Source organism: Delphinapterus leucas, chromosome 7 (genome assembly GCF_059928025.1).
Source record: "Delphinapterus leucas isolate spDelLeu-1000000601 "Yukka" chromosome 7, BTC_Dleu_Yukka2, whole genome shotgun sequence".
Lineage (NCBI taxonomy): Eukaryota > Metazoa > Chordata > Mammalia > Artiodactyla > Monodontidae > Delphinapterus > Delphinapterus leucas.
In genome coordinates, this window is record NC_143135.1 from 99,916,166 (window position 1) to 99,938,235 (window position 22,070).

The window sequence follows — 22,070 nt, forward strand, 5'->3', positions numbered from 1 at the left end:
ATAAGCAAAGCAAAATATATAGACTGAGTACTTTATATGACTCTTCGGTATCCAAAAGTACCAAATGCTCTTTACAGATGATCTCATGGACACCCCAAGTTCTAGTCTTTACACAGAAAGGGTCCCATTCTTCTGACCCCACCATGAGTCTCCATTCTCCCGTCTTTCCATGTGGGTTGGTTTGGCCCTAAGTTCACTTTCCTGCCAACACACAGGGAAGTTTATGAGGGTGTACTCCTCAAAATCTGAGCTATCCATTATAGAATAGCAGAATCTTCAACAGAGTAGTACGGAGCAGTCTTTGGCACTCAAGATCAGGATTGCTTCCAAGGCTTCCTGCAAGTGGAAAGTGTAATGTGACTCCTCTTTCTTCCTGATTCTCTAATAGTTAACTATAATACACACACACATACATACACACAGTCTCAGAGACAGTAATATCTAAATCTATTGTAAATAATAAAAGAATTCTCCTAAATGCCTATAATATGCACAGTATCTCAGGCAGGATAGAGGTAGCAGTTAACATAACCTTGTAAATCCATGGAATTTCTCCCTTATTCTTTTGCTTTCAGCCTTAGAGCCCAGGGCCCAAGAATTTGGCTCAGTTATAAACTACCTACCCCATGGTTACCAATCCATGGCCTAAGAGTTTTGAAACTTTGAAAAGAAAGATTTTAGGTTTGACTTATCTTTACGTTTCAGGCCATGTAGAGAACTCTTAAGTGAGGCTTTCTCTTGTGTGTACATGGATGCATATGAAAGGGATGATTTACAATCTTCCTAGCCAAGCAACCTCTCTAAGAGTTGGGAGACTTACCTTACCTATGGCCCAAGGTATATCTACCTTTCATCTTTGGTAAGCCTGCTCCCATAACTGAAGAAAAAAATAAATTCACTCTCCTGGACCTTCATACCACCACCTGCCCCATCTCCCAGCCAGAAAAGTTGCTTGGACAAACCCATTTAGCCTACCAAGAAAAGGATGGAAGGCATAGAGCCTCATCTTGCTCATCTCTTGGACCTAGTATAGAGTCCAGTAAATAATAGGCACTTAATAGATGCTAAATTGCATACAGTGAACCAGTATAAACCTCAAAAAAAGTATAAGCAAGGGATGTGTGATTTTTTTAAGTAGAGAGAACACCCCCCTTAAGGAAAAAAGATTAAAATTCTTACACCTGTAGATAAAAAGATTCTTGAGTATGATGCTTACCGGTACATAACTGATGCAAACAGAACCATCAGAAGAGCACTCTCTCCAGGGTTTTTCTCAGAGCAATTTTAACATCCTTATTCCTCAAACTGTAGATCAGAGGGTAAGCATGGGAACCACACTGGTGTAGAAGACTGAGGCAAATTTACTGTGGTCCATAGATCCAGGAAGAGAGGTTTTCAAATAGGTGAATGCCCCTGACCCAAAGAACAGAGTCACAGCAACTTGGGAGCCACATGTGCTAAAGGCTTTGGACCTGCCCTCAGTGGAAGGAATACGGAGGATACTGGAGAGAGTCAAAGCGTGAGATGAATATACTGATAAGGGGTATTGTGATGACCACGCCAACAACAATCAAAAACACCAGCTCATTGATGTGGACGCTGGTGCGGGAGAGCTGCAAGAGGGGGAGGGCTTCACACAGGTAATGTCCAACGATGTTGGAATCATGGAAGGTCAGTCTCAGTATGCTTCTGGTGTGGGCCATGGCCCCAGAAAACCCTATCACATACGAACCGAACATCATCAGAGAACAGACATGAGGCGACGCGGTGACCATGTACAGCAGAGGATTGCAGATAGCTACATAGCAAACATAAGCCATCGATACCAACACACCGCACTCAGAATTGACAAAGAAACAGAAGAAAAATAGTTGAGTCATGCATCCCGCATAAGAAATGAAGTTTTCTGACACAAAATCATTCAGCATTTGGGGGGTAAACACACAGGAAAAACAGAGATCTATAAAAGACAAGTTGAAGAGGAAAAAGTACATAGGAATGTGAAGGCTAGAATTCAGCCCAGTTAAGGTGATCAAGCCCAAGTTGCCCACCACAGTAAACACATAGATCCCTAAGAATAGTAGGAAGCGGGGGAGCTGCAGCTCTAATTGTTCTGATAATCCCACAAGGATAGACTCAGTCACTGAGGAGCTGTTTCTCAGAGCCATTCTCTTCTGGGGAGCTGTCTGTGGAAACAAGGGGCAAAATACATAGACTGGTTATAGGCACAAGCATGGCTGATGGAAGAAAGGTCTAGAAGATGAGCCAGTGCATGGCTTTGTGCCTTTCTTCTCTCATCTATGCCCCCCCCCAAGCTATTGACAATGTGTCTGTGACTATATCTCAGCTCCCCTGGGTTGATCGTGAATCCAAGCTAGAGTCTGTTAGCATGGGCAGCAAGAGTTCTGTCCCCACCTGGGAGATGAGGGGATGGAGCCCCTGAATCGGCCGCCCAGCGGCTCTCAGAAAGACCTTCCAAGAGCCAGCAGGAGAACAACCCGAGCCCACTGCCTCAGGCTCAGAGACAGGAGCTCTCCTGTCGCCATTGTCTCCATTCATCCTGCCTCCCTCTCCCAACTAGATACGGGGTTCCCGCCATGGGGAGAAAGCCAAGAGTGTCCCCTCTGTTTGCACCTTCTACCTTCCTCCTCTCAGTCCCTTCACTGCATTTTACACCAGAGTCAGTGTTAAGAGTAGGGAAGGGCTCAATACATCCCAGACCCCTTATTTGTGAGTTTAAAAGAAAGCCATCAGGAAAAATGGGAGTCAGACATTCACCTTCCTCCTCCTTGCCCCCCAAAGTCCTGGGCCCTATGCAATCTCTTTTTCCATTATCTCAAAGGAGAAAATGGTGTTAGTGCATAAAGAAGACAGCCTCAAGTTTTAACTCTTCTGATTCCGTTGGTGCTGAGAATCAGAGCTTTTACAGACCCCAGTCTCCAAGGTGCTCTAGGAACAGACCAAGATTTCTGTTTGTGGATTTTCCCAGATGGTATATACATCAACTTTAGGAGAAAAAAAACAGCAACACTCATTTTCACCAGCACCCCAGCTGGCATATCATGAAGAACTTTATGCTACTTGATGATCTCAGGGATCTGATTAGGTACAGTTTCAACCCCCTGGGAATTTCTCAGAGATGTGTCCCTACAGGGAAGAAATTGTTTACAGCCTGGATGATGAAGTTTACCTAGCATCTTGGGACTCAGGTGTTCTACTCAAACTTCTCATCATTTCCAAGGACTTCATGTTGTTTAGTGTTGAATTGGAGGGGGGACCCTCAGTTTTCCTATCCTTCATTAAAGCTTGGCACTTACACTTGACATTAAGAGAGGATGATCCCAAACTAATTTCAGCCACTATTTCTAAATTTTCAAAGGGAGTTTTGAGAATAGGACAAAAAAAAAGTTAGGTCAGACTTGTAGGTGATATGGAAAGCACCTCAGACAAAATGTTTCTAGCACCATGAGCTGCTCAGAAGAGTGGAGACACCCCCCGCCCCAAACACCACCTACCCTCAGCTCTACTAAGGGCCATAGGCCAGCTTTTACTATATATGAGGAGATTAAAATATCACATCACATATGCATAGAAGCACACACACACACACACACACACACACGCCCCTTTACAAAGTTACTCGATGGATGTGTGCAGGCTAAGGTATTAACAGGAGATGTACCTAAAGGTTTTAATCCTGTCATCCTTCAGATGACAAAATTGTTCTCCATGTGATCTGCTACATGAATATTCTAAGAAATATTCAAAGATATGTGAGCAACTACATTTGTAAGTTTCCACTGAAGCTGCCTAAAATAATCCCAGATTGCTTGGAACAGTCCTGATTTACATCCATTATCCCTGTATAATTATTAATAGCAAACCTTCTCACTCTCAAAAGTGTCTGGATTTGGATAACAAATTACATGGTCACCCTACTAAAAAGAGCATAAGCAGCTATTCAGGTCCTCTGGCTCCTGCTGTCTCCTAGACCCACTGACTTCTATCCACTTTCTGACCAAGGGAGTCTCTCTGTCCTTCACCCTCCTTCCCTTGAGAGTTCTCCTTCCCTGAACCTACTCTTCCTGGCCAACCAGCACTATCTCATCAGTAGATTTTGGCTTAAAAGTGGGAAGGCATTAACTTCGGGCTGCTTCTGATTTATACCTAGCAAAAAACCCTAAAGCAAATGAAGTTAAAACCGTAGTTACCTGCCTGAAGTATGTGGAAGGGGAATGGGGGAGAAGAATTACATAGGAACAAGGAATAAAACATTGGTACAATTCTATATTGCAGTCATTGGTACCATGGTATAATATTGTTGTATATTGCTGTATATGGTACAATACATTGATTAGTAGTATTTAACAAACTTGGACATATACATACATTTTGACCCAGCAGTTATACTCCTAGATGTATACCAAATAAAAATAAGTATACACATGTATACCCTAAAAACGTGCCAAAAAGTTTCATGAAAGTTAAACAGATAAACGTCACAAACCTATTATGGAACAAAAGAAGCCACAGACAAAAGAAGGCATACTTTATGATTCTATTTATATGAAGTTCAAAGGCAAGGAAACTAATCTTTGATGTTAGAAGTCAGATAGCAGTTATTCATGGTTGGTCAGTTGGGGGCTAGTGACTGGAAAGGTCTATAAAGGGTGCTTCAGGATTGCTGACAATGTCCTGTTTCTGACAGGGGTGCTGGTTACATGGATGTGTTCAGTTTGTGAAAATTCATCAAACTATGTTCTTATGTTACCCTTCAATTAAAAGTTTACTTAAAACATAAATGGAGAACAAAAACAAATGAATATCTTAATAAATCATCCTGCGGAATTACTTTAACACTAAAATTACTAAACACCTTTGAGGCATAATTCCCTAATTTATAAAATGGAGATTTACTAACCTACCAACTTTCAGTATGATAACACATGCAAAAGTCCCTTTTTTATTTCTCATCTATCTTATTTCTCTTAAAACCCCCTTTTGTTTCTCATATAAAAGGGAGGAAATCAAGAGGAAAAGGAATTAATGCATATGGAGCAACTGCAGAGCACCTGGCATTATGCTGGATGTTTTCTATGATTATGTTTATAACAACTAGACAATGTGCATGTGTGGCAGATTATTCTTTCCAAAGATGTCCATTCCAGCACACACATACACATACATACATACATGCATCTTACATCCCACATGCTCTTGGTACAATGAAACTAACACTCCTCCCATAAAGAGATGGTGTCTGTGCTTTCTAACCTTGCATCTAGGCAGGGACTTGGGATTTCTTAAACCAAGAGTATGATAGAAGTGATGCTTTGTGACTCAGTCATGAAAGAATACAGCTTTCCCTTTCTCTCTCTCTCTCCCCCTTCCCCCCTCCTTCTCTCTTTCTCCCTCCCTTCCTTTCTCCCTCCCTCTCTCTCTCTCTCTGTACTCGTATTCCTCTTTTGTCATCCCCAGCATCTCAGTCATATTGGAACACTCTGGCTTTGTCTCCAAAAACACCACAAAGCAGAAAGTTTATGGCAGTTTATCCAATGTTGAGGGAGAGCAGAAGCCCTCTAGGGACCAGGACAGTTTCTAGTACAGGTCAGGATTACTTGGTCTGATTCCCCCTCACTACTCAGAGAAATCTTTTTCCAGTTCCATATTTAGATGATGTTTTTGAGGTTTATTTTTGTGAAGAAAATAGTTATTTCTTTCTAGTACATAATTTCTTACCCACTGCACTTCCCCCTCTTAAATAACAGGTTAGCAGATGTGTAGCAATGACCCAGCAATGGAAGAGTAAGAAAGAATTATCTCTGTTCATTAGAGTAGAAGTCAGTGTATTCATTTATTCATCATCCAATAAGTATTAAGGTTAGCTATTTCCAGCAATCTTGCAAACTTTATATTCAGAAAAATCTCTCCTGATATAACAAAACCAAGAATTTAGAATAAAATATAAAAATCATCTACTTGTTAATTTTTGAACTGGCAGAAACTAAGTGAATTCCTATGAGAGAAAAAGAGAAAAAATAAGGAAGTAATAATCCAGAGGGGTGCACAAACACTGAACCTGGGGTTTGCCCTTGGGGAACTAGTAGATGCCCTGTGGCCCAGAGTCAGAGTTTAATTGGGTTGCCTATGCAGGACAGAAGAGATAAAGCCTGGGAATCAAGCAGGTTGGGAGTTTGGAACCTATTGATGCATAATACTAGATCCCCAAAGGGAAACATCTTCCATGGCTTAACTAGAGGAAGAGAAAAGCTCACACAGGAATAGGGCACAGATATGTATCTGTCTTGGCCTTGGCTCTAGAAGGGCAGAAAAAGAGATAAAGTATCCCCTGAAAAGTTCTAACCACCTCTGTGTTTTAGGTGGAAAATTCATATTACATATATAACCAAAAAAAAAATCCTTCTTGGAAAAATACAGTTTAAATCAAGATATCAAAGACTTTCCCCAGATAAATATCCAAGGATCATAAGCTCTTAATGAAAACCACTAAACAAACACAAAATAAGCCACCAGGATGAGAATCACCATAAATGAAAAATCACAATCTATACAACCAGACCTGCAAAACTATTAGGCTTATCAGGGACAGAATACAAAAAAAATGTACTTGATGTATTCAAAGGAAAAAAAAAACAAATTGAAAGTATAATGAAGGAAAAAACAAAATTGACAAGGCATATTTTTTTAAAGACTCAAATAGAACTTTATTTATTTATTTGCCACACTGCGCAGCTTGTGGGATCTTAGTTCCTGAACCAGGGAATTCCCTTAAATAGTACTTTTAGAAATAAAAGCATGATTGTTAAAATTAGCAACTCTATGAATATGTTAAACAGCCTATTAGACACAGGTAAAGAGAAAATAAGTAACTTGGAGAGGAGAAATTATCCAGAAGTCAACATCAGCTAGGGGGATGGGGAAATAAATATCATTTAGAAATATAACCCAAGCAATGTAGAAGTAAAGAAGGTCCGACAGATATATAGAGAGCATTTATCACATTCTAGGCCCTGTGTTTTGCACTAAAAATAAAGCAACAGCGGAAACAGACGTACATAGTCCCTGTTCTTTCAAACATGTAATTTGTATGGAGAAACCTAGAATAAACAGATACTTCTAATAATCAATTAGAAATACAGTAAGTGTGCCAGGAAGAAGTTATGGGGTGCTATGAACCCATTTAATGGAGGGTCAGGGAAGGCCTCCCTGAGGAAGTGAAATTCAGGTTTAAAACCAAAAAGTAAGTAGGGATAAAAATAGTTGTTTGTTTGTGACTGTTCAGCATTGGCACTCCTTCTGCATTTGGGAATCCGCCCTTGTGTGAGCCTTGGATGGAGCCAGGACTTGGCCTCTTTCCGTGAAATCTCTCCAGAGAACATAAGACCTGAGCTCAGCTCAGATGTTCCCATGCAGGTCTCTGAGTCTGGGGCAAGTGACACAAGAAACAAGAACAACTTATATTTCAAGGAAAGAAAAAAAAAATCCATCAGTCAATAACAAACATCAGGTGTTGCTGGTGCCAGCAGGAGCAGCCAGCTCAGCCTAACCAGATGGTTCTGAGGTGTAACTTGGCTGTGATTCCACCACCTGGCTTCCCCTGGTTGCTGCCTGACTCCAGAAACTGGCTCCTCAGTCTGTTCTAAGATTCTGTGAACCACCCCATTTCTTGACAACTCCCTTTTTTGAAGAAGTTAACCAGAATCAATGTCTGCTGTCTGCAGTCAAGAACGCTGGCTGGTAGAATAGGGACTGGAGATTAAGGGGAATGTGGGTGGGGAGTGGATTCAGGGAAAGCATTCCAGGCTGTGGAGCAGCTTTCTCACATCCCTGTGATGAAGGCAGACACACCCGCCAAAATCACCTTCTTAAAAGGGTGTAACAAACTCTCAGAGATTTTCTTTATTTTGAATGATTTTTCCCTTCCAGGGAACTGTTGTGTGGTTGTGGTTTAGAGGATAAAGTGAACACACATTCCAGATTCTGGAGACCATTCTTCATACTCCTACACAAAGTTTTTTAAACCTTCAATTCTCCAATGACTCTTCTTTTCTTTAATAAGCTGCTTTTCTAGCTAAACAGAAATGCATTTGATTAATTGTCTGACCAGCTTTTTTAATGCTCTGTGGGCCATAACAACAACAACAAATAATAATAAGGATTATGTTTAACATCTAAGAAAGCTAATGACACAAAAATTATTTTTATTAATGATTAAATTGCTAGTGTGTGTTTATATTGGTCATTGTTATTATAAGGTTCTGTTTTTCATGGGCTCTGTATACACTTCTCTGTCTTTGCAATTCCTTATAAAATCAATACATGGAATAGCTTTCTGCGCACCTTGTAAAACTTGGAAAATAATTTACTCTTAAAAGTCATTTATATAGGGCTTCCCTGGTGGCACAGTGGTTGAGAGTCCGCCTGCCGATGCAGGGGACACAGGTTCGTGCCCCAGTCCGGGAAGATCCCACATGCCGCGGAGCGGCTGGGCCCATGAGCCATGGCCGCTGAGCCTGCGCGTCCGGAGCCTGTGCTCCACAATGGGAGAGGCCACAACAGTGAGAAGCCCGCGTACCGCAAAAAAAAAAAAAAAATCATTTATATAGTATTATGGAAAGTGTATCTTTGATTTTGCAACAGATCTTTATTTGGAAACAGTCTCCAATTATTACATTGTTACTATGGAAACACACAGTCTGCTTTATGATGTGGTTTTAAAAATGCATTGCTATTAGTCTTGAATGATAAGTAGAAGTTTACCAGCAGAGAATATCAGGAGGATGTTCTGGGCAAAGGGAATCACAAAAGGCAATATTAAAGGTCATATGCGGGGGGAGGGGAAGCGCTGCAAATTTGGGGAATGGAAAATGACACAGACTTGAATCGTATACATGGCAGAGAGGGGTGGGAGGTAGCTGGGGTAGATTAATGATGATAGTAAATTATATCCTTCTTCCCTCTATGAGTCCAGAATCAATTGAGAAATTAGATACAGAAGTCAGACAGGGGAAAAAAATGCCAGCTTTATTGCTGATTGGAAGACCCAGCTTGGTTGTACATCTACATCCAAGGACCCTATAGCTCCCTCATTGCACACCATAGACTAAATTTATGAATCCAGGTCTAAACTGAGCTGGACAACTGTTGGTGTTCTCGACAAAGAAACAGAGTTGCCGATGGAACAGATGAGTGGAGATCCTGAGAATGTGCCTGTCCTGACTAGAAATGAGACGGGCTCTAGGAAGGGCGCTGGGCCACACTAAGCCACATTATAAGTTAACTCTCCCAATTTCTGATCAGTCCTATAAACCAGCGGTCCCCAACCTTTTTGGCACCAGGGACCAGTTTCATGGAAGACAGTTTTTCCACAGACGGGGCTGGGGTGGAGGGTTGGGGGGGGGTATGGGGATACGGTTCAGGCGGTAATGTGAGCGATGTGGGGGATAGTTCAGGCAGTAATGCCAGTGATGGAGGGGATGGTTCAGGAGGTAATGCGAGCGATGGAAGGGATGGTTCAGGCGGTAATGCGAGCGATGGAGGGGATGGTTCAGGCGGTAATGTCAGCGATGGAGGGGATGCTTCAGGCGGTAATGTCAGCGATGTAGGGGATGGTTCAGGCGGTAATGCCAGCGATGGAGGGGATGGTTCAGGCGGTAATGCCAGCGATGGAGGGGATGGTTCAGGTGATGGTTCAGGCAGTAATGCGAGCGATGGAGGGGATGGTTCAGGCGGTAATGCCAGCGATGGAGGGGATGGTTCAGGCGATGGTTCAGGCAGTAATGCGAGCGATGGAGGGGATGGTTCAGGCGGTAATGCCAGCGATGGGGAGCGTCAGGTGAAACTTTGCTCGTGCACCACTCACTTCCTGCTGTGCAGCCCGGTTCCTAAGAGGCCACTGACCGCTGGTGGTCCGTGGCCCGGGGGTTGGGGACCCCTGCTATAAACCATCCTCTCCTTTGGCGTGAAGTGGGGAGAATAAGGGGGAAGAGAAAGGGTTGCTTCTTCATTTACCTGCCTGGGACATAGAAGCTTCTCCCCCACTAGGGAAAGTAAAGCATAAATGAAGCTAGAATCGCATTTGGAGCCCAAAGTGGTTAGCACCAGGTTTGGACTTCACTTTGTTGATGGTGAGCAAAATGGGAGAGCCTTGACATCTCCAGACTTGTCTTTGAATTTTGGTAAAGGGCGAAGGAGAAGGATGGGGCTGGAGACCAGGAAACCTGAACTAAGGTGGTGGGAGGGATGTGCAGAATGTCACACATGAGAATAAATGAAAGAGAAAGCTACTCTTAGAAAAGGAATTTAGGATCCTCAGATGAACACATCACTGTTAAAAAGTTCTTTGAAAAGAAGGAAACAATGTTGTCCTTCTGTGCAGCCAACAGAAACGTTTCACATCATTCCACTGACCTTACAGCTTCAAATATAATGAGTACAGCTGTTAAAAATCATGATTTTCATATATATTTAATCACACAGAGGCTGCTTACAATGTGTTACAGGATGAAAAATAGTTATAAAATCATACATAATATGATCACATCTGTTTTTGTGTGTTTGTATATGTTTATGTGTGTATTGTCTTTGCAAACCAATTTAAGCCATCACGACTACACACACACAAATATTCTGAAAAAATATACACCCAAATCCTAAGAGTAGTTAGTTATCTCTAGGTGGCAAGATCATAGATTTTTTAATCTTTTGCTTACCTATAAATTTATATATTCTTACAACACTCAAGCATTGCTTTTGCAAATTTAAGAAGAATTATTAAAAAAATTAAAAACAAAACACTGTATAATTTAGTATTTTAAGATCTCACTAAGGGTTCATTCAACATTTATTTAGCACCTTCTGTATCTGTCAGGCATTAAGCTCTCAGCTTGTGTTAGATCACCTAGCTGAGGTTGGGAATATAACCTCAAATAAACATTTTCTGAATATATTACTTCATAATCCATAATCCATATTAGTCCAGGAGGTCTCACACGTTTATATTACTGACCCTAGTAGATCAGTGCAGTGAGTAAGGAGAAGAGTCTTTAGTGTGTCTCCCTTGACATTTGTTTTTGGCAAATTGTTTTCAAATGAGAGTGAATTATGGACTTGTTCAGCTCAAAGGCAGCAAGACCTTGGTCTTGGCACGAGATGCATATACGTGCATCACTATTTCTTACACATGCAGATTGAGCCTCTGGAAGGCAGTGAGTGGTAGGAGTGTGGACACCAGAGTCAGACAGTCTAAATTCAGTTCTTTACTCCACCGCTTACTATTTATTCAATCTTAGGCAAGTTCCTTAACGTCTTTAAGCCTCAGTTTACCCATCTATAAAGCAGAGAGAATTATCTCATACAGTTGTAGGGAAGACTAAATGAGAACTCATATAAAATATTATTATTACTGTTTGAAGAACATGAGTTCCTTGAATGTGAAAATATTGTCCACCTTCATTCTCAGATCACAGTCATTGCAAGATACATGAATGAAGGAGGCAAATGGGACAAGGAGTCATATCTTTAAGGAGGCCAGACTGAATGGCATCTACAGCCAAATGTGTGGACAAGCATCTCGGGGCTTTTTTCCTCCTGCTCAAGGCCTAATTCTTCCTTTCATGTAGTCTCACAAGTCACTGATGGGAACCTAGGAAACTGTCATGTGAGCAGGTAAAAAGTGGTGAGAAGTGACACTTCGGAATCATCGGGTTTGGAACACAGAGCATTGGCCTATTGACAGAAAGCAAGTCTCACTTATACATAGACAGGTATCCTCAAAGAGCAAACATATAAATGAGTACTTTACAAACACGAATATTCTCCCATTAAATACCTGCTTGCAGAATTACATTAAATACAGCTCATTTCACCTAATAGTCGTATCTCATATTTAAACACCATTTGTCTTTATGTAGAACCAGTGCTGGGGCAGGGAAAGTACAGGATGAGCCTGATTGTTTTGCCAGAAAGTAATAAAGTGCTCAAAATCTAATGGAGGTATATTAAAAAGACATAAGATCCAGTGTGAGGAGGGTCACACTGGACAAATCGTGGACAAATTGAGCATCAAAGTAAATAATGACACTAATGAATCATAACTCAGATAAAATTAGAATGTATGAGTCCACAATGATATAAATGAATGAATGAATAAATATAGAAGAAATAAAGGTTCTTCCTGAGAAAATGCAGGCTAACAAATAACAAAGGTTTGATGGAGTTAGACAGGCCCCATTTTACAACCATCAGAGTAATAGATTCAGGCAAGCACCATCAATGGATGCTAAAACTAGGGTGCGAAAGATTGAAAAGGAACATGACGTTTCATAGTTTCAAAATGTCTCCCCACAATTTACTTCTAATTACAAAGGAAAAAGTGGTAACCTTCCCCAATAAATTACTAAGGAACTTGCAAAGTTTCAAAAACTCTTGTTTTATCAAATGTCCCCAGAAGCAATTCTGAGAGGACATAGAATATATTCATTTGTGTGAGTAAAGAAAAAGGAAGCTTTGCTCTGAGGAAATGGTGCTTTGCAAGGTCAGCAAAGAAGAACCAGATTGTGGTCTTGGTGACTTTTTTCCAAGTGTATTTATCTTTTGAACACAATCACTCGACTTTATAGTCTCTGTTACTCTGGGGGAAATGGGAGTGTCATACCCCATTTGGGAGTGTCATGAACGATTGACTTCTTTATTGTACAAATTTTTCTTCAGTATGTTGTCTCTGGGATATTAGTTAAAATGGGGAGTACAAAATGAATGCCCAACTGTTGGTATTTTATAAAATTTCCCTCAAAGCCCTATGTTCAATTGGATAGTGATTTAGAGTTTACTATAATACAATACATTTTATATAACACAATACATTTATATAACACAGTACATTTTACTCTTAAGAGAAGTGTAAAGTTGTGGTTTACAAATCATGATAGGGTCTGGCTCCTGCTACAGACGCCAGGTGGCATGTGCCTAAAATTGGGGATCAGGACTAAACATAAGAATAGTACAATCAAGGCATCAGTGATGGGACGTTAGGGGCCAAGCATGTGTTTATCTGTGTGCTGGAAGAGAAGAATGTGTTGCCAGAAGACAAAACAGGGAGGCCCCTGTTCTGTCAGCTGCTAAAACTGCTAGATGCTCCAATCTTGCATCCAACATATATTTGTTAAATCCCCACTCTGCATGTGCCGGGCACTGTGCTTGGTGTGGGACTGTCTCAAAATGGACACCAGGGTCTCTGCTCACACAAAACCTACAGTCTTATTTGTGGTAGGGGTGGTTACAGAAAAGAAAGTGAGCAAGGACCCTACATTGTGACCAGCACTTGATAAATTGACTGCAGTGTTCTGCTGTGGGAGCACAGAGCAGATGTGCAGAAACGAACGGGGGTGGGGGGTAGGAGAAAGATATTCCAGAAAGACACCTCACAATAGATTATCACAGACATAAAGGCTCCAGAGTACGTTCCCTTCCTAGAATTAAAAGGATTACCAGCAATATGATTAAGCCAAGAAAGAGCCATTTAAGAAATAAAAGGAGTATATAAGGAAGGAAAAGAAGGATGGAGAACACATTTTCAGTTTTGCTCCTTCTTTTCTTACCCATCCTGATACCACAAGTAGTTTATGAAGTAGAGAAAAAAAAAAGATGTAAAAGGAAGAGACAATAATACAAACACCACCACCACCAAAATTAAAGGTGATCAATTTTCATGAGTGCCGCCCTTAACCAGTACAGAGTCTGGCCAGAGTAGACAGTCCAGATGTGTTTACGCTGGTAGTGAGACTGCAAGTTGAGGTAAACTTTCAAGAAGGGATTTTGCAATAAAATTCAAGAAATCTTGTATAATTCAGTAATTCCTTGTCTAGGAATATATTCTGATAGGGTGGGGGGAGACTCAAAGATTTATTGAATGTTGTTAATCAAGCATTATTAATAATTTGGAAATATTAAAATAGTATACAGCAGTAGAAAATGCCCATTGTATATAATACATCCATATGGTAGAATTTTACACAAGTATGAAAATCAAATTGGAGGCAAGAGATCAGAAAAAACATTCTTGCTGTGAGCTCTGTCTTGGGGCACACACTTTTGTAACCAGGGCTGGTGCTTCCTTGTTTTCACAGTGTTCCTTTCTCTCTCCCTCTTTTGGGCTACCCATGACCCTTCATATACATTTTATCTGCTTTTCTGTTAATTTATTTATCCAATAATAATTCCTTATTCCCTCCTCTTCTAATTAATTTTCATCAGTTTAAAGCAACTGCTCATAGACTTTGAAAACAAAGGCAACATTGTGTGTATGTATGTGCAGGTACCGTATACTATACGTGCAAAGACTGTCTATAAATATATAATAAGCAACAGTGATGGACCCGAGGGAGGGTACAAAAGGACCAGAAAATTGGAGTGAAGTGGACGTCCTTTCACTGATTATTTTTTGGTAATAATTTTAATTATCATGAACATGTACTGCCCATTTAATATACAAATAAACATATATAGTAAATAGATTGTAGAAATAATGATAGAGCATAATCATTTTTCATATAAGCAAGCATGAGCCCAGAAAGATGAAGCAGTTGTCCCAAGGTCACACAATAAATTAGTGGAAGTGCTGACACTAGGAGGAGAAGATCTAGCAGGAATGGAGATTAAATTTGCTGAGCACTTGCCATTTAATTTTCTTAATAATCCTGTGAAAACATTTGCTCAGAGACATCAGGAAACTTGGTGAAGGTCACATAGCTACTGAGTAAAAGCGAGGGTTCAAATTTGATTCTACCCTCCAATTCCCTAGTCTATACTTTTTCTAGGTCTTTATGCTACTCTCCTCCCCGTCCCAGTCATCCAGATTCCATACTGTCCATCCGTCTTTTCTATGCTGTCTAAAGCACAGTTCTCTCACTCCACTCTCATTCTTTTGAACTCACCCTTATTGATCTGTACAGTCCAAAGGGCAAAACTGTATATCCATCCACACTTCATTTTTCCAAATAGAAGAGACTTTTCCTAAAGAGACTCTCATAAGTCAAAGCTATTTTCACAGCATTTCACATATTGTTGCTTCACCAAAAAAATATTTACCACTTACAATTTTCTTTTAAAACAAAAGGCAACCCTGCCTCCCTTTACATAGTACCGTTAGGCTGTGGGTCTACAAACTTAAGCTGTACAACTCTTCCACCCTTTACTGGAAGTTGTGTCAGCTAGGGTCCCCGCAGAAAACAGATGATCCACTGAAACAAAATGATTGAAAAAGACAACAAGGGAACTATTTGTAGGGGTTTAAAGAGAAAGGTGATTGAGAGAAACCACAAAGGGATGATCGAGCTCCCAAGACTAGCAACAGCCAGGAGACATTGCCACCCCTTGGCATGAAGAGACAAAGGAGGGAGCATTTACTGTAACCAGGTAGGAAACAGGGCATTCAGTTCCTGACACTGTAGCCCAGCTGGAAGGAATTCCAGGAAATAAATATCACAAATATCATGCTCCTCTCACCTTCTGATTTCGTCTGCTGATGCCAACCCAACCAGAAACCAGGGGCCAGGGAGCCCATTGACAGGATCCTCCCGGGGCTTGGAGTAAAGTACAAAGGGCAGCAAGTTAATCTGGAGAGGCACACAGCAAACAGAAGCGGTACCGTCACAGTCAGTGGCCGTTCCCTCTGTGACGGGCTGCTGTGTGGTGCTGACCGGATTACTGACTTACAACACTAGGTTTTCTATGGTTCTGAAATAGTCTCCAGATCCTTAGCTGACCACCCTGAGTGGCAGCCTTCTCTACTCTTGCTTTAAAAGCACGACTTGAAAACAGGGAAATGACTGTGTTTGAAATAATTCCCAAAGCCTGTCCTTCGTAACTTTGACATGTTCTCTGAGGTCTTCCACCCAGCCTGGCCAAATCCCTTAAAGTCCAAGTCCCAGAAGCTCCACATCACTGTCTCAGGAGGTACCATGCTTGCTGCTCTCCAGGTCCTAGCACACTTCCCCCACACACTCTGCAAAATTCTTCAAGAATTTGTCTGGTCATTTAGCCAAGACCATCTCAACAAAATGTTATACCTCCTACCTTCATGCAAAAATGTGATATTTAAAATTAGCCCTTGAAAAGTTGCCTGAAATTTCTGTAGACAGAACCAGACTTTCATGTCCTAGACCAGCTCACATTTGAAATGAAACCTTCCAGGGCTGAGGGAGGAAGAAAGTGAACAGCAATGGAAGGAAATCGTATTAGAAATCAAGAGCCTGGATTCTAGTCACAGTTCCCCTGCTGAGTAATTGCATAACTAATGAACCTTGGTGAAGGTACATAAGCCTGTATCTATTCTCAGAAATATGATAGAACTTAACTAAATGATCCTAAACGTCCACTAAATGTGAGTATCCTCTAGTTTTAAGAGTCTTAATTTAAAGGGCTCTTAAAATGGGAAGGACAAACTTGTTTGAGAAAAAGTAAAAATTTCCTCCATGTAACCAGTGGAACTTGAATCATCTATGGAAGGAAAAATGTCCCTTTCCTAAGCATTGCCTCTTTCTCAGGAGAATGATTTTTTGCTCAAAGTTTTCTTCATGGCAATTTTGATGTCCTTATTCCTCAGGCTATAGATTAATGGGTTGAGTATGGGCACCACAATGGTATAGAACAAGGAGGACACTTTCCCCAGGTTCATGGGTAAAAGAGAAGATGGTTTGAGGTACATGAACGCCCCTGACCCAAAGAAAAGAGAAACCGCAATTATGTGGGAGCCACAGGTGCTGAAGGCTTTGGACCTGCCCTCGGTGGAGGATACTGGAGAGGATGAGGGCATAAGAAATGAAGATGGTAGCTGTGGACACACCAATATCAATACCCACAACAACAAAAACTACCGGCTCATTTACATATGTGCTGGTGCAAGAGCGCTCAAGATGGGGAAGGATGTCACACCTGAAGTGGTCAACAAGATTGTTGGCACAGAAGGTCAGTCTCCCCATGCATGCTGTGTGGGCCATGGCCCTAACAAACCCCATCACGTAGACACCCAGCAAAATCGGTAAGCAGACCTGGGGAGACATGGTGGCCGTGTACACCGGTGGGTTACAGATGGTGACATAGCAGTCATATGCCATCGCTGACAGGATGAAGGACTCAGAGACAGCAAAGAAGGTAAAGAAGAAGAGCTGAGTCATACACCCTGCATAGGAGATGATGTTCTTCGTTGAGACAAAACTCATCAGCATTTTGGGAGTGATAACAGTGGAATAGCAGAAATCTATGAAGGACAAATTATAAAGGAAAAAGTACATGGGGGTGTGCAGGTGAGAGTTGAGTCCAGTCAGGGTTATCAAGCTCAGGATCCCCACCACAGTGACCACGTAGAAACCTAGAAACAGGAAGAAGAGGGGGATCTGGAGCTCCTGATGGTTGGTTAAGCCTTCGAGGATAAACTCCGTCACAGAAGAGTTCTCAGCTACTGCTCTTATTTAAGGCACTCTGTGGGAACAAGGGAAAAGAGTCACTTAGAGGGAGAGGGGGAGAGAGCACTGCTGCCCTCCCTGTCACCTCCCAGTTCTTTAGAATTAGATCCACACTTGGATATTTTGGACTTCAGCAGAAAGGCCTTTCCAGAAGCTATGGGTCTGTTCCCATGACCCCCTAGTGATTCTGCCTCTGAAGCACCATCGGGGGACGGATCTGCCTCCAAGAGGAGGGCCACTGCTGCTGGGAAGAAGGGACCCAAGGATGCACTGAGGAGTCTCCCGGATCTTTACTTCAGTCCATTTATTGTGTCATTCCAACTCCAGTGTCTGCTCAAGTTTACAGTAACTGGGGTCAGTCTCTGGGAAGAGTCCTCTGAGAGGATGGAGCCAGCCCAGCTGTGCTAGAGTGTCCACCTCGTGGTCAACTTGGGCAGACCAGAAAAGGAAGGTGGTCCTTCCCAAAACCTTTACTACCTGAGGGTGGGGACTTAGGAAAAGTTCAGCCCAAATGCCGTCACTCACCTCTTTCAGTCTGCAGCTTTAGCCCTGTCCCTGTCGGTCCAACTCTTGCCCTCGATTGTTCAGACAGACAAATGGCTCTGGTGCTAACACAGGTGAAGGAACTAAGTGTGGCCCCTTTAGTCCCTGTTCTATTTGGGAGATCAGAACTTGGACTGCCTTCGAATTCTTTCTGAACTGAGGAACTTGATATCTGATTGAGGCTTTGCCCCAAGGCTTTTTTCCAGCTTGCAGAAGGGAGACAGCATCCTCACCTGTAATCAGTGTCAGGCGGTGACAGGAGACTGAGCAGTTTTATTCTGGTTTTAGAGATCTAGGGACCTGATTAGAAGTAGAAAGCCAGAGGTCCCCCGGGGCCACAGCCCTAAAAATTAACTCTAAAAAGAAGGAACTTTTGCTTATACCCTGGATAATATTTGAATGGGGTTTTAGAAACATTATTTGTTCAGTTAACAGCTACTCAGTGAAATGAAAAAAATAATAATTTACCATTTATTGAGCACTTATTATATACGTATACCCAGCAGTCTTCCTCTCCTAGCAGTTGTATGCTGAACCCAGCATGCAAGGATCCAAAGCATTTTACATATAATACTTTATTTTAATTCTCCCCCAAATCCTACGAACTAAGTTTTATCACTCCAATTTTAGAGATGAAGTATTTTACTAAATGTTACAAAGGTCATATGAAATCTAGGTCCATCTAACTCCAAATCTGGTATTTTTAACAATTGCATTTAATATCTCCCTGTGGGAGATAACTAAATGTATAAAGTCTTATCTTCAAGGCTCTGACATTCTCTTGGAAAAGATAAGATAGAATATATCTGACTAAATATGCAAAAAAAGTAATAAGATCCAGAAAAAATTATTTATTAAAAATAAAATGCATCTGTTCAATAAGTGGTGCTGGGAAAACTGGACAGCTACATGTAAACGAATGAAATTAGAACATTCCTTAACACCATACACAAAAATAAACTCAAAATGGATTAAAGACCTAAATGTAAGGCTGGACACTATAAAACTCTTAGAGGAAAACATAGGCAGAACACTCTTTGACATAATTTCGATCCACCTCCTAGAGTAATGAAAACAAAAACAAAAATAAACAAATGGGACCTAATTAAACTTAAAAGCTTTTGCACAGCAAAGAAACCATAAACAAAACCAAAAGATAGCCCTCATAATGGAAGAAAATATTTGCAAACAAAGTGACCAACAAGAGATTAATCTCCAAAATATACAAACAACTCATGCAGCTCAATATCAAAAAAGCAACCCAATCAAAAAAATGGGTGGAAGATCTAAATAGACATTTCTCCAAAGAAGACATACAAATGGCCAAAAAGCACATGAAATTGGTAGAGCCACTATGGAGAACAGTATGGAGATTCCTTAAAAAACTAAAAATAGAGCTACCGTATGATCCAGCAGTTCCACTCCTGGGCATATATACAGAGAAAACCATAAATTGAAAAGATACATGGGCCACAATGTTTGTTGCAGCACTATTTATAATAGCCAGGACATGGAAGCAACCTAAATTTCCATCAACAGATGGATGGTTAGAGAAGATGCGGTACGTATATACAATGGAATATTACCCAGCCATAAAAAAGAATGAAATAATGCCATTTGCAGCAACATGGATGGACCTAGAGATTGTCATACTGAGTGAAGTAAGTCAAAGACAAAGACAAGTACTAAAACAGTATTTGGAGCAGGTCTGACCAAAATGTTCCTCATTCCACCTGGGAGAAGCAGCCTCCCCCAAAGCTGTTTGATTCCAGGCAGAAAACTAAATGTGAATCATGAATTTATTGAGTACCTGAAATTCCATTTTGCAGAAAGTTTGGAGTATGTTCTATCAAAATGCCAAAAAAGCCAGAAGGAGTAGGATCTGAAATCATCACCAGGTCACAGCCTAATGGAGATTAGCCAAAAAATCCTGTAGTGCCTTGTCCTGAGATCTGCTGCAGCTCTCCTCCCAACATATCTTTGTCTTTGTGAACATCCACATCCCTCCAGGAAAATGAAGGATGGGCACTACGTTTATTCAATGTATCTTTAAATCGAACATAGAACCTGGCTTGCAGCAACTCACAACATGTTCATTAATCTCAGATTCTCAATCTCGTCATCTGCAGAATGGGGATAATGATAATAATTCACAGGGTTGTTGTGAGAGTTAAATCAAATAATGGAAGACTTTCGCAAGGAGGTGGGCACATAGAAAAGCCTTTATAAATGTTATAAGAAATATACATAAAACAAATATAAAATATGTATAATTTAGAGAGGAATAAGGAAGAGAAAAAGCTCATCAAGAGGTAGATGAACCTGAAAGGGGCAAGAGGAGCTCATACAGGGTAGAAGAGGAAGAGAGCTGACAGGAATGAGAGGAGCTCTGAAATAATTTTTTTTTCTTCAAAATTTTATGTAAGGCCCATCTTTCCGACACAACTTAATCCACAGACAGGCTCAAGGTCCTTGAATATTTCACCTTGTCCCTACTTCCTGTCCAAAACCAATGCTTTGTTTTCAAATAACCACACTCTACCACACCACAAAGGCCAAATCACCAAGTCAGGTGAGCTTTCCTTTACAGTCTCCAGTCTTCTCTTTCTGTACCCACTTCTAGTCTCGGTAAAAATCCCTCTTCCCCAAACTCACAGTCCTAAGCTTTCTTTACCTTCAATTCTGTGTCAGAACCAATTCTCTAGAAAGATCTCGCAGATTCATCAACAGTCGACTAAAGCTTATGGGAGATCACAGACATTCCACACCCTCTTCCAGGTATTATTTTTAATGAAGACCGAATCTTTAACCAAAAAAACACATCTCTAATTATGAACTTTCAGACAGTACTCAATTGATGAGAGGTACATTTTGGTCAGAATGAGGCATTTGGAGTCATCATGCACTGGGTCAGAATGAGGCATTTGGAGTCATCATGCACTGGGTTTATAATGAGAATCTCATTGGTAGCTGTCTGTCTTCCACTTGGCAAGCTAATTATAATCCCTATGTCAGTCCTTTGTATGTGTGTGTGTGTTTTGTGTGTGAGTGTTGTGTGACACTTGCACATACCCGGTGCTTGCCAGTCCTCCATACGGGGAATATATTTTGCTCACAGCTCAATAACAAGAGGCCTCAACCATGAATCTTAACACTTAGAAATTTGCCACTGCCTTGGTGATTACAAGAAATTCCAATCCTTACTCTCACCCCCACTGTAGTCGACTCACAGTTAAAGAAAATAAATCATTACTACAAACCTGAAATGACCCTCACAGGAAAGGGGCACCTTGGGGCACAGAAAGCAAGGAGGACCCAAGCTTCATTAAAAGTTGACTTCTCTAGGAGCTTAGAGGATTCTTGTTTGGATAATAGAACAACCAAGGAAAGTTTCTCTGGATTTATGTCACTTCAGAGCCCGTTGCCATGGGAACTACATTTCAAAATCTTCTCAACTGGGGCTTCACTAAAGTCATGTTCCCTGAAGAGCAGATGAAGCCCGAGCAGGAAACAGTGTAGGAAGAACTATTCTTAACTGTATTCCTTTTGTTGCAGAACTGCCCTCTTTCCTAAACTTGAATCTCTATCTAGTGCTTCTTTACTTTATTTATTTCCAGTTTTTCTGTCTTTTTAGAATTATGATCTATTTGTGTCCTTCCATGTGTGACACGTGTAAATTCAATACAATGGCTCTCATGCACATGTATTAACCCTCAGATTTCTGGTGGCACAAAGTTGGCCCCAAGTGTATTGACCATCACTACCCACCAGAGGCGGCCAAGTGCAAGTTACAGTTTCATAAGAAAAGGCACAGAACCTGACCAAAGGGAAAAGATGGCAGCTGACAGGTCTTCATTTGACATAGCCTCTGTTAGCTCCTGAGAAAACAAATATCAGGAATTATGTGGCTCTGCATTATATTCAATCTCAATATACTTTTATTAAACATTTTCAACTCCTTAACATGCAAATCTGTACATAAATGGTATATGTATTTAACATAGAGTCCTAGAATAAGAAGGGAACTTGGAGGTCTATATTGGG

The 22,070-nt window shown here is 41.1% G+C and overlaps 2 protein-coding genes across 2 annotated transcripts; both read right to left on the minus strand.

Moving 5' to 3' along the window:
- Positions 1 to 1,166: 1,166 nt before the first annotated feature.
- Positions 1,167 to 3,095, minus strand: LOC111167469 (olfactory receptor 8B4-like). The gene is given in 3 exon segments (XM_022560379.2): positions 1,167 to 1,321; positions 1,324 to 1,541; positions 1,543 to 3,095. Coding segments are annotated over 3 exon segments (921 nt in total). The 5' UTR covers positions 2,169 to 3,095; the 3' UTR covers positions 1,167 to 1,244.
- A 13,293-nt stretch (positions 3,096 to 16,388) lies between these two features.
- Positions 16,389 to 17,449, minus strand: LOC111167441 (olfactory receptor 8B8-like). The gene is given in 2 exon segments (XM_022560331.2): positions 16,389 to 16,811; positions 16,813 to 17,449. Coding segments are annotated over 2 exon segments (750 nt in total). The 5' UTR covers positions 17,313 to 17,449; the 3' UTR covers positions 16,389 to 16,561.
- Between the last annotated feature and the right edge of the window lie 4,621 nt (positions 17,450 to 22,070).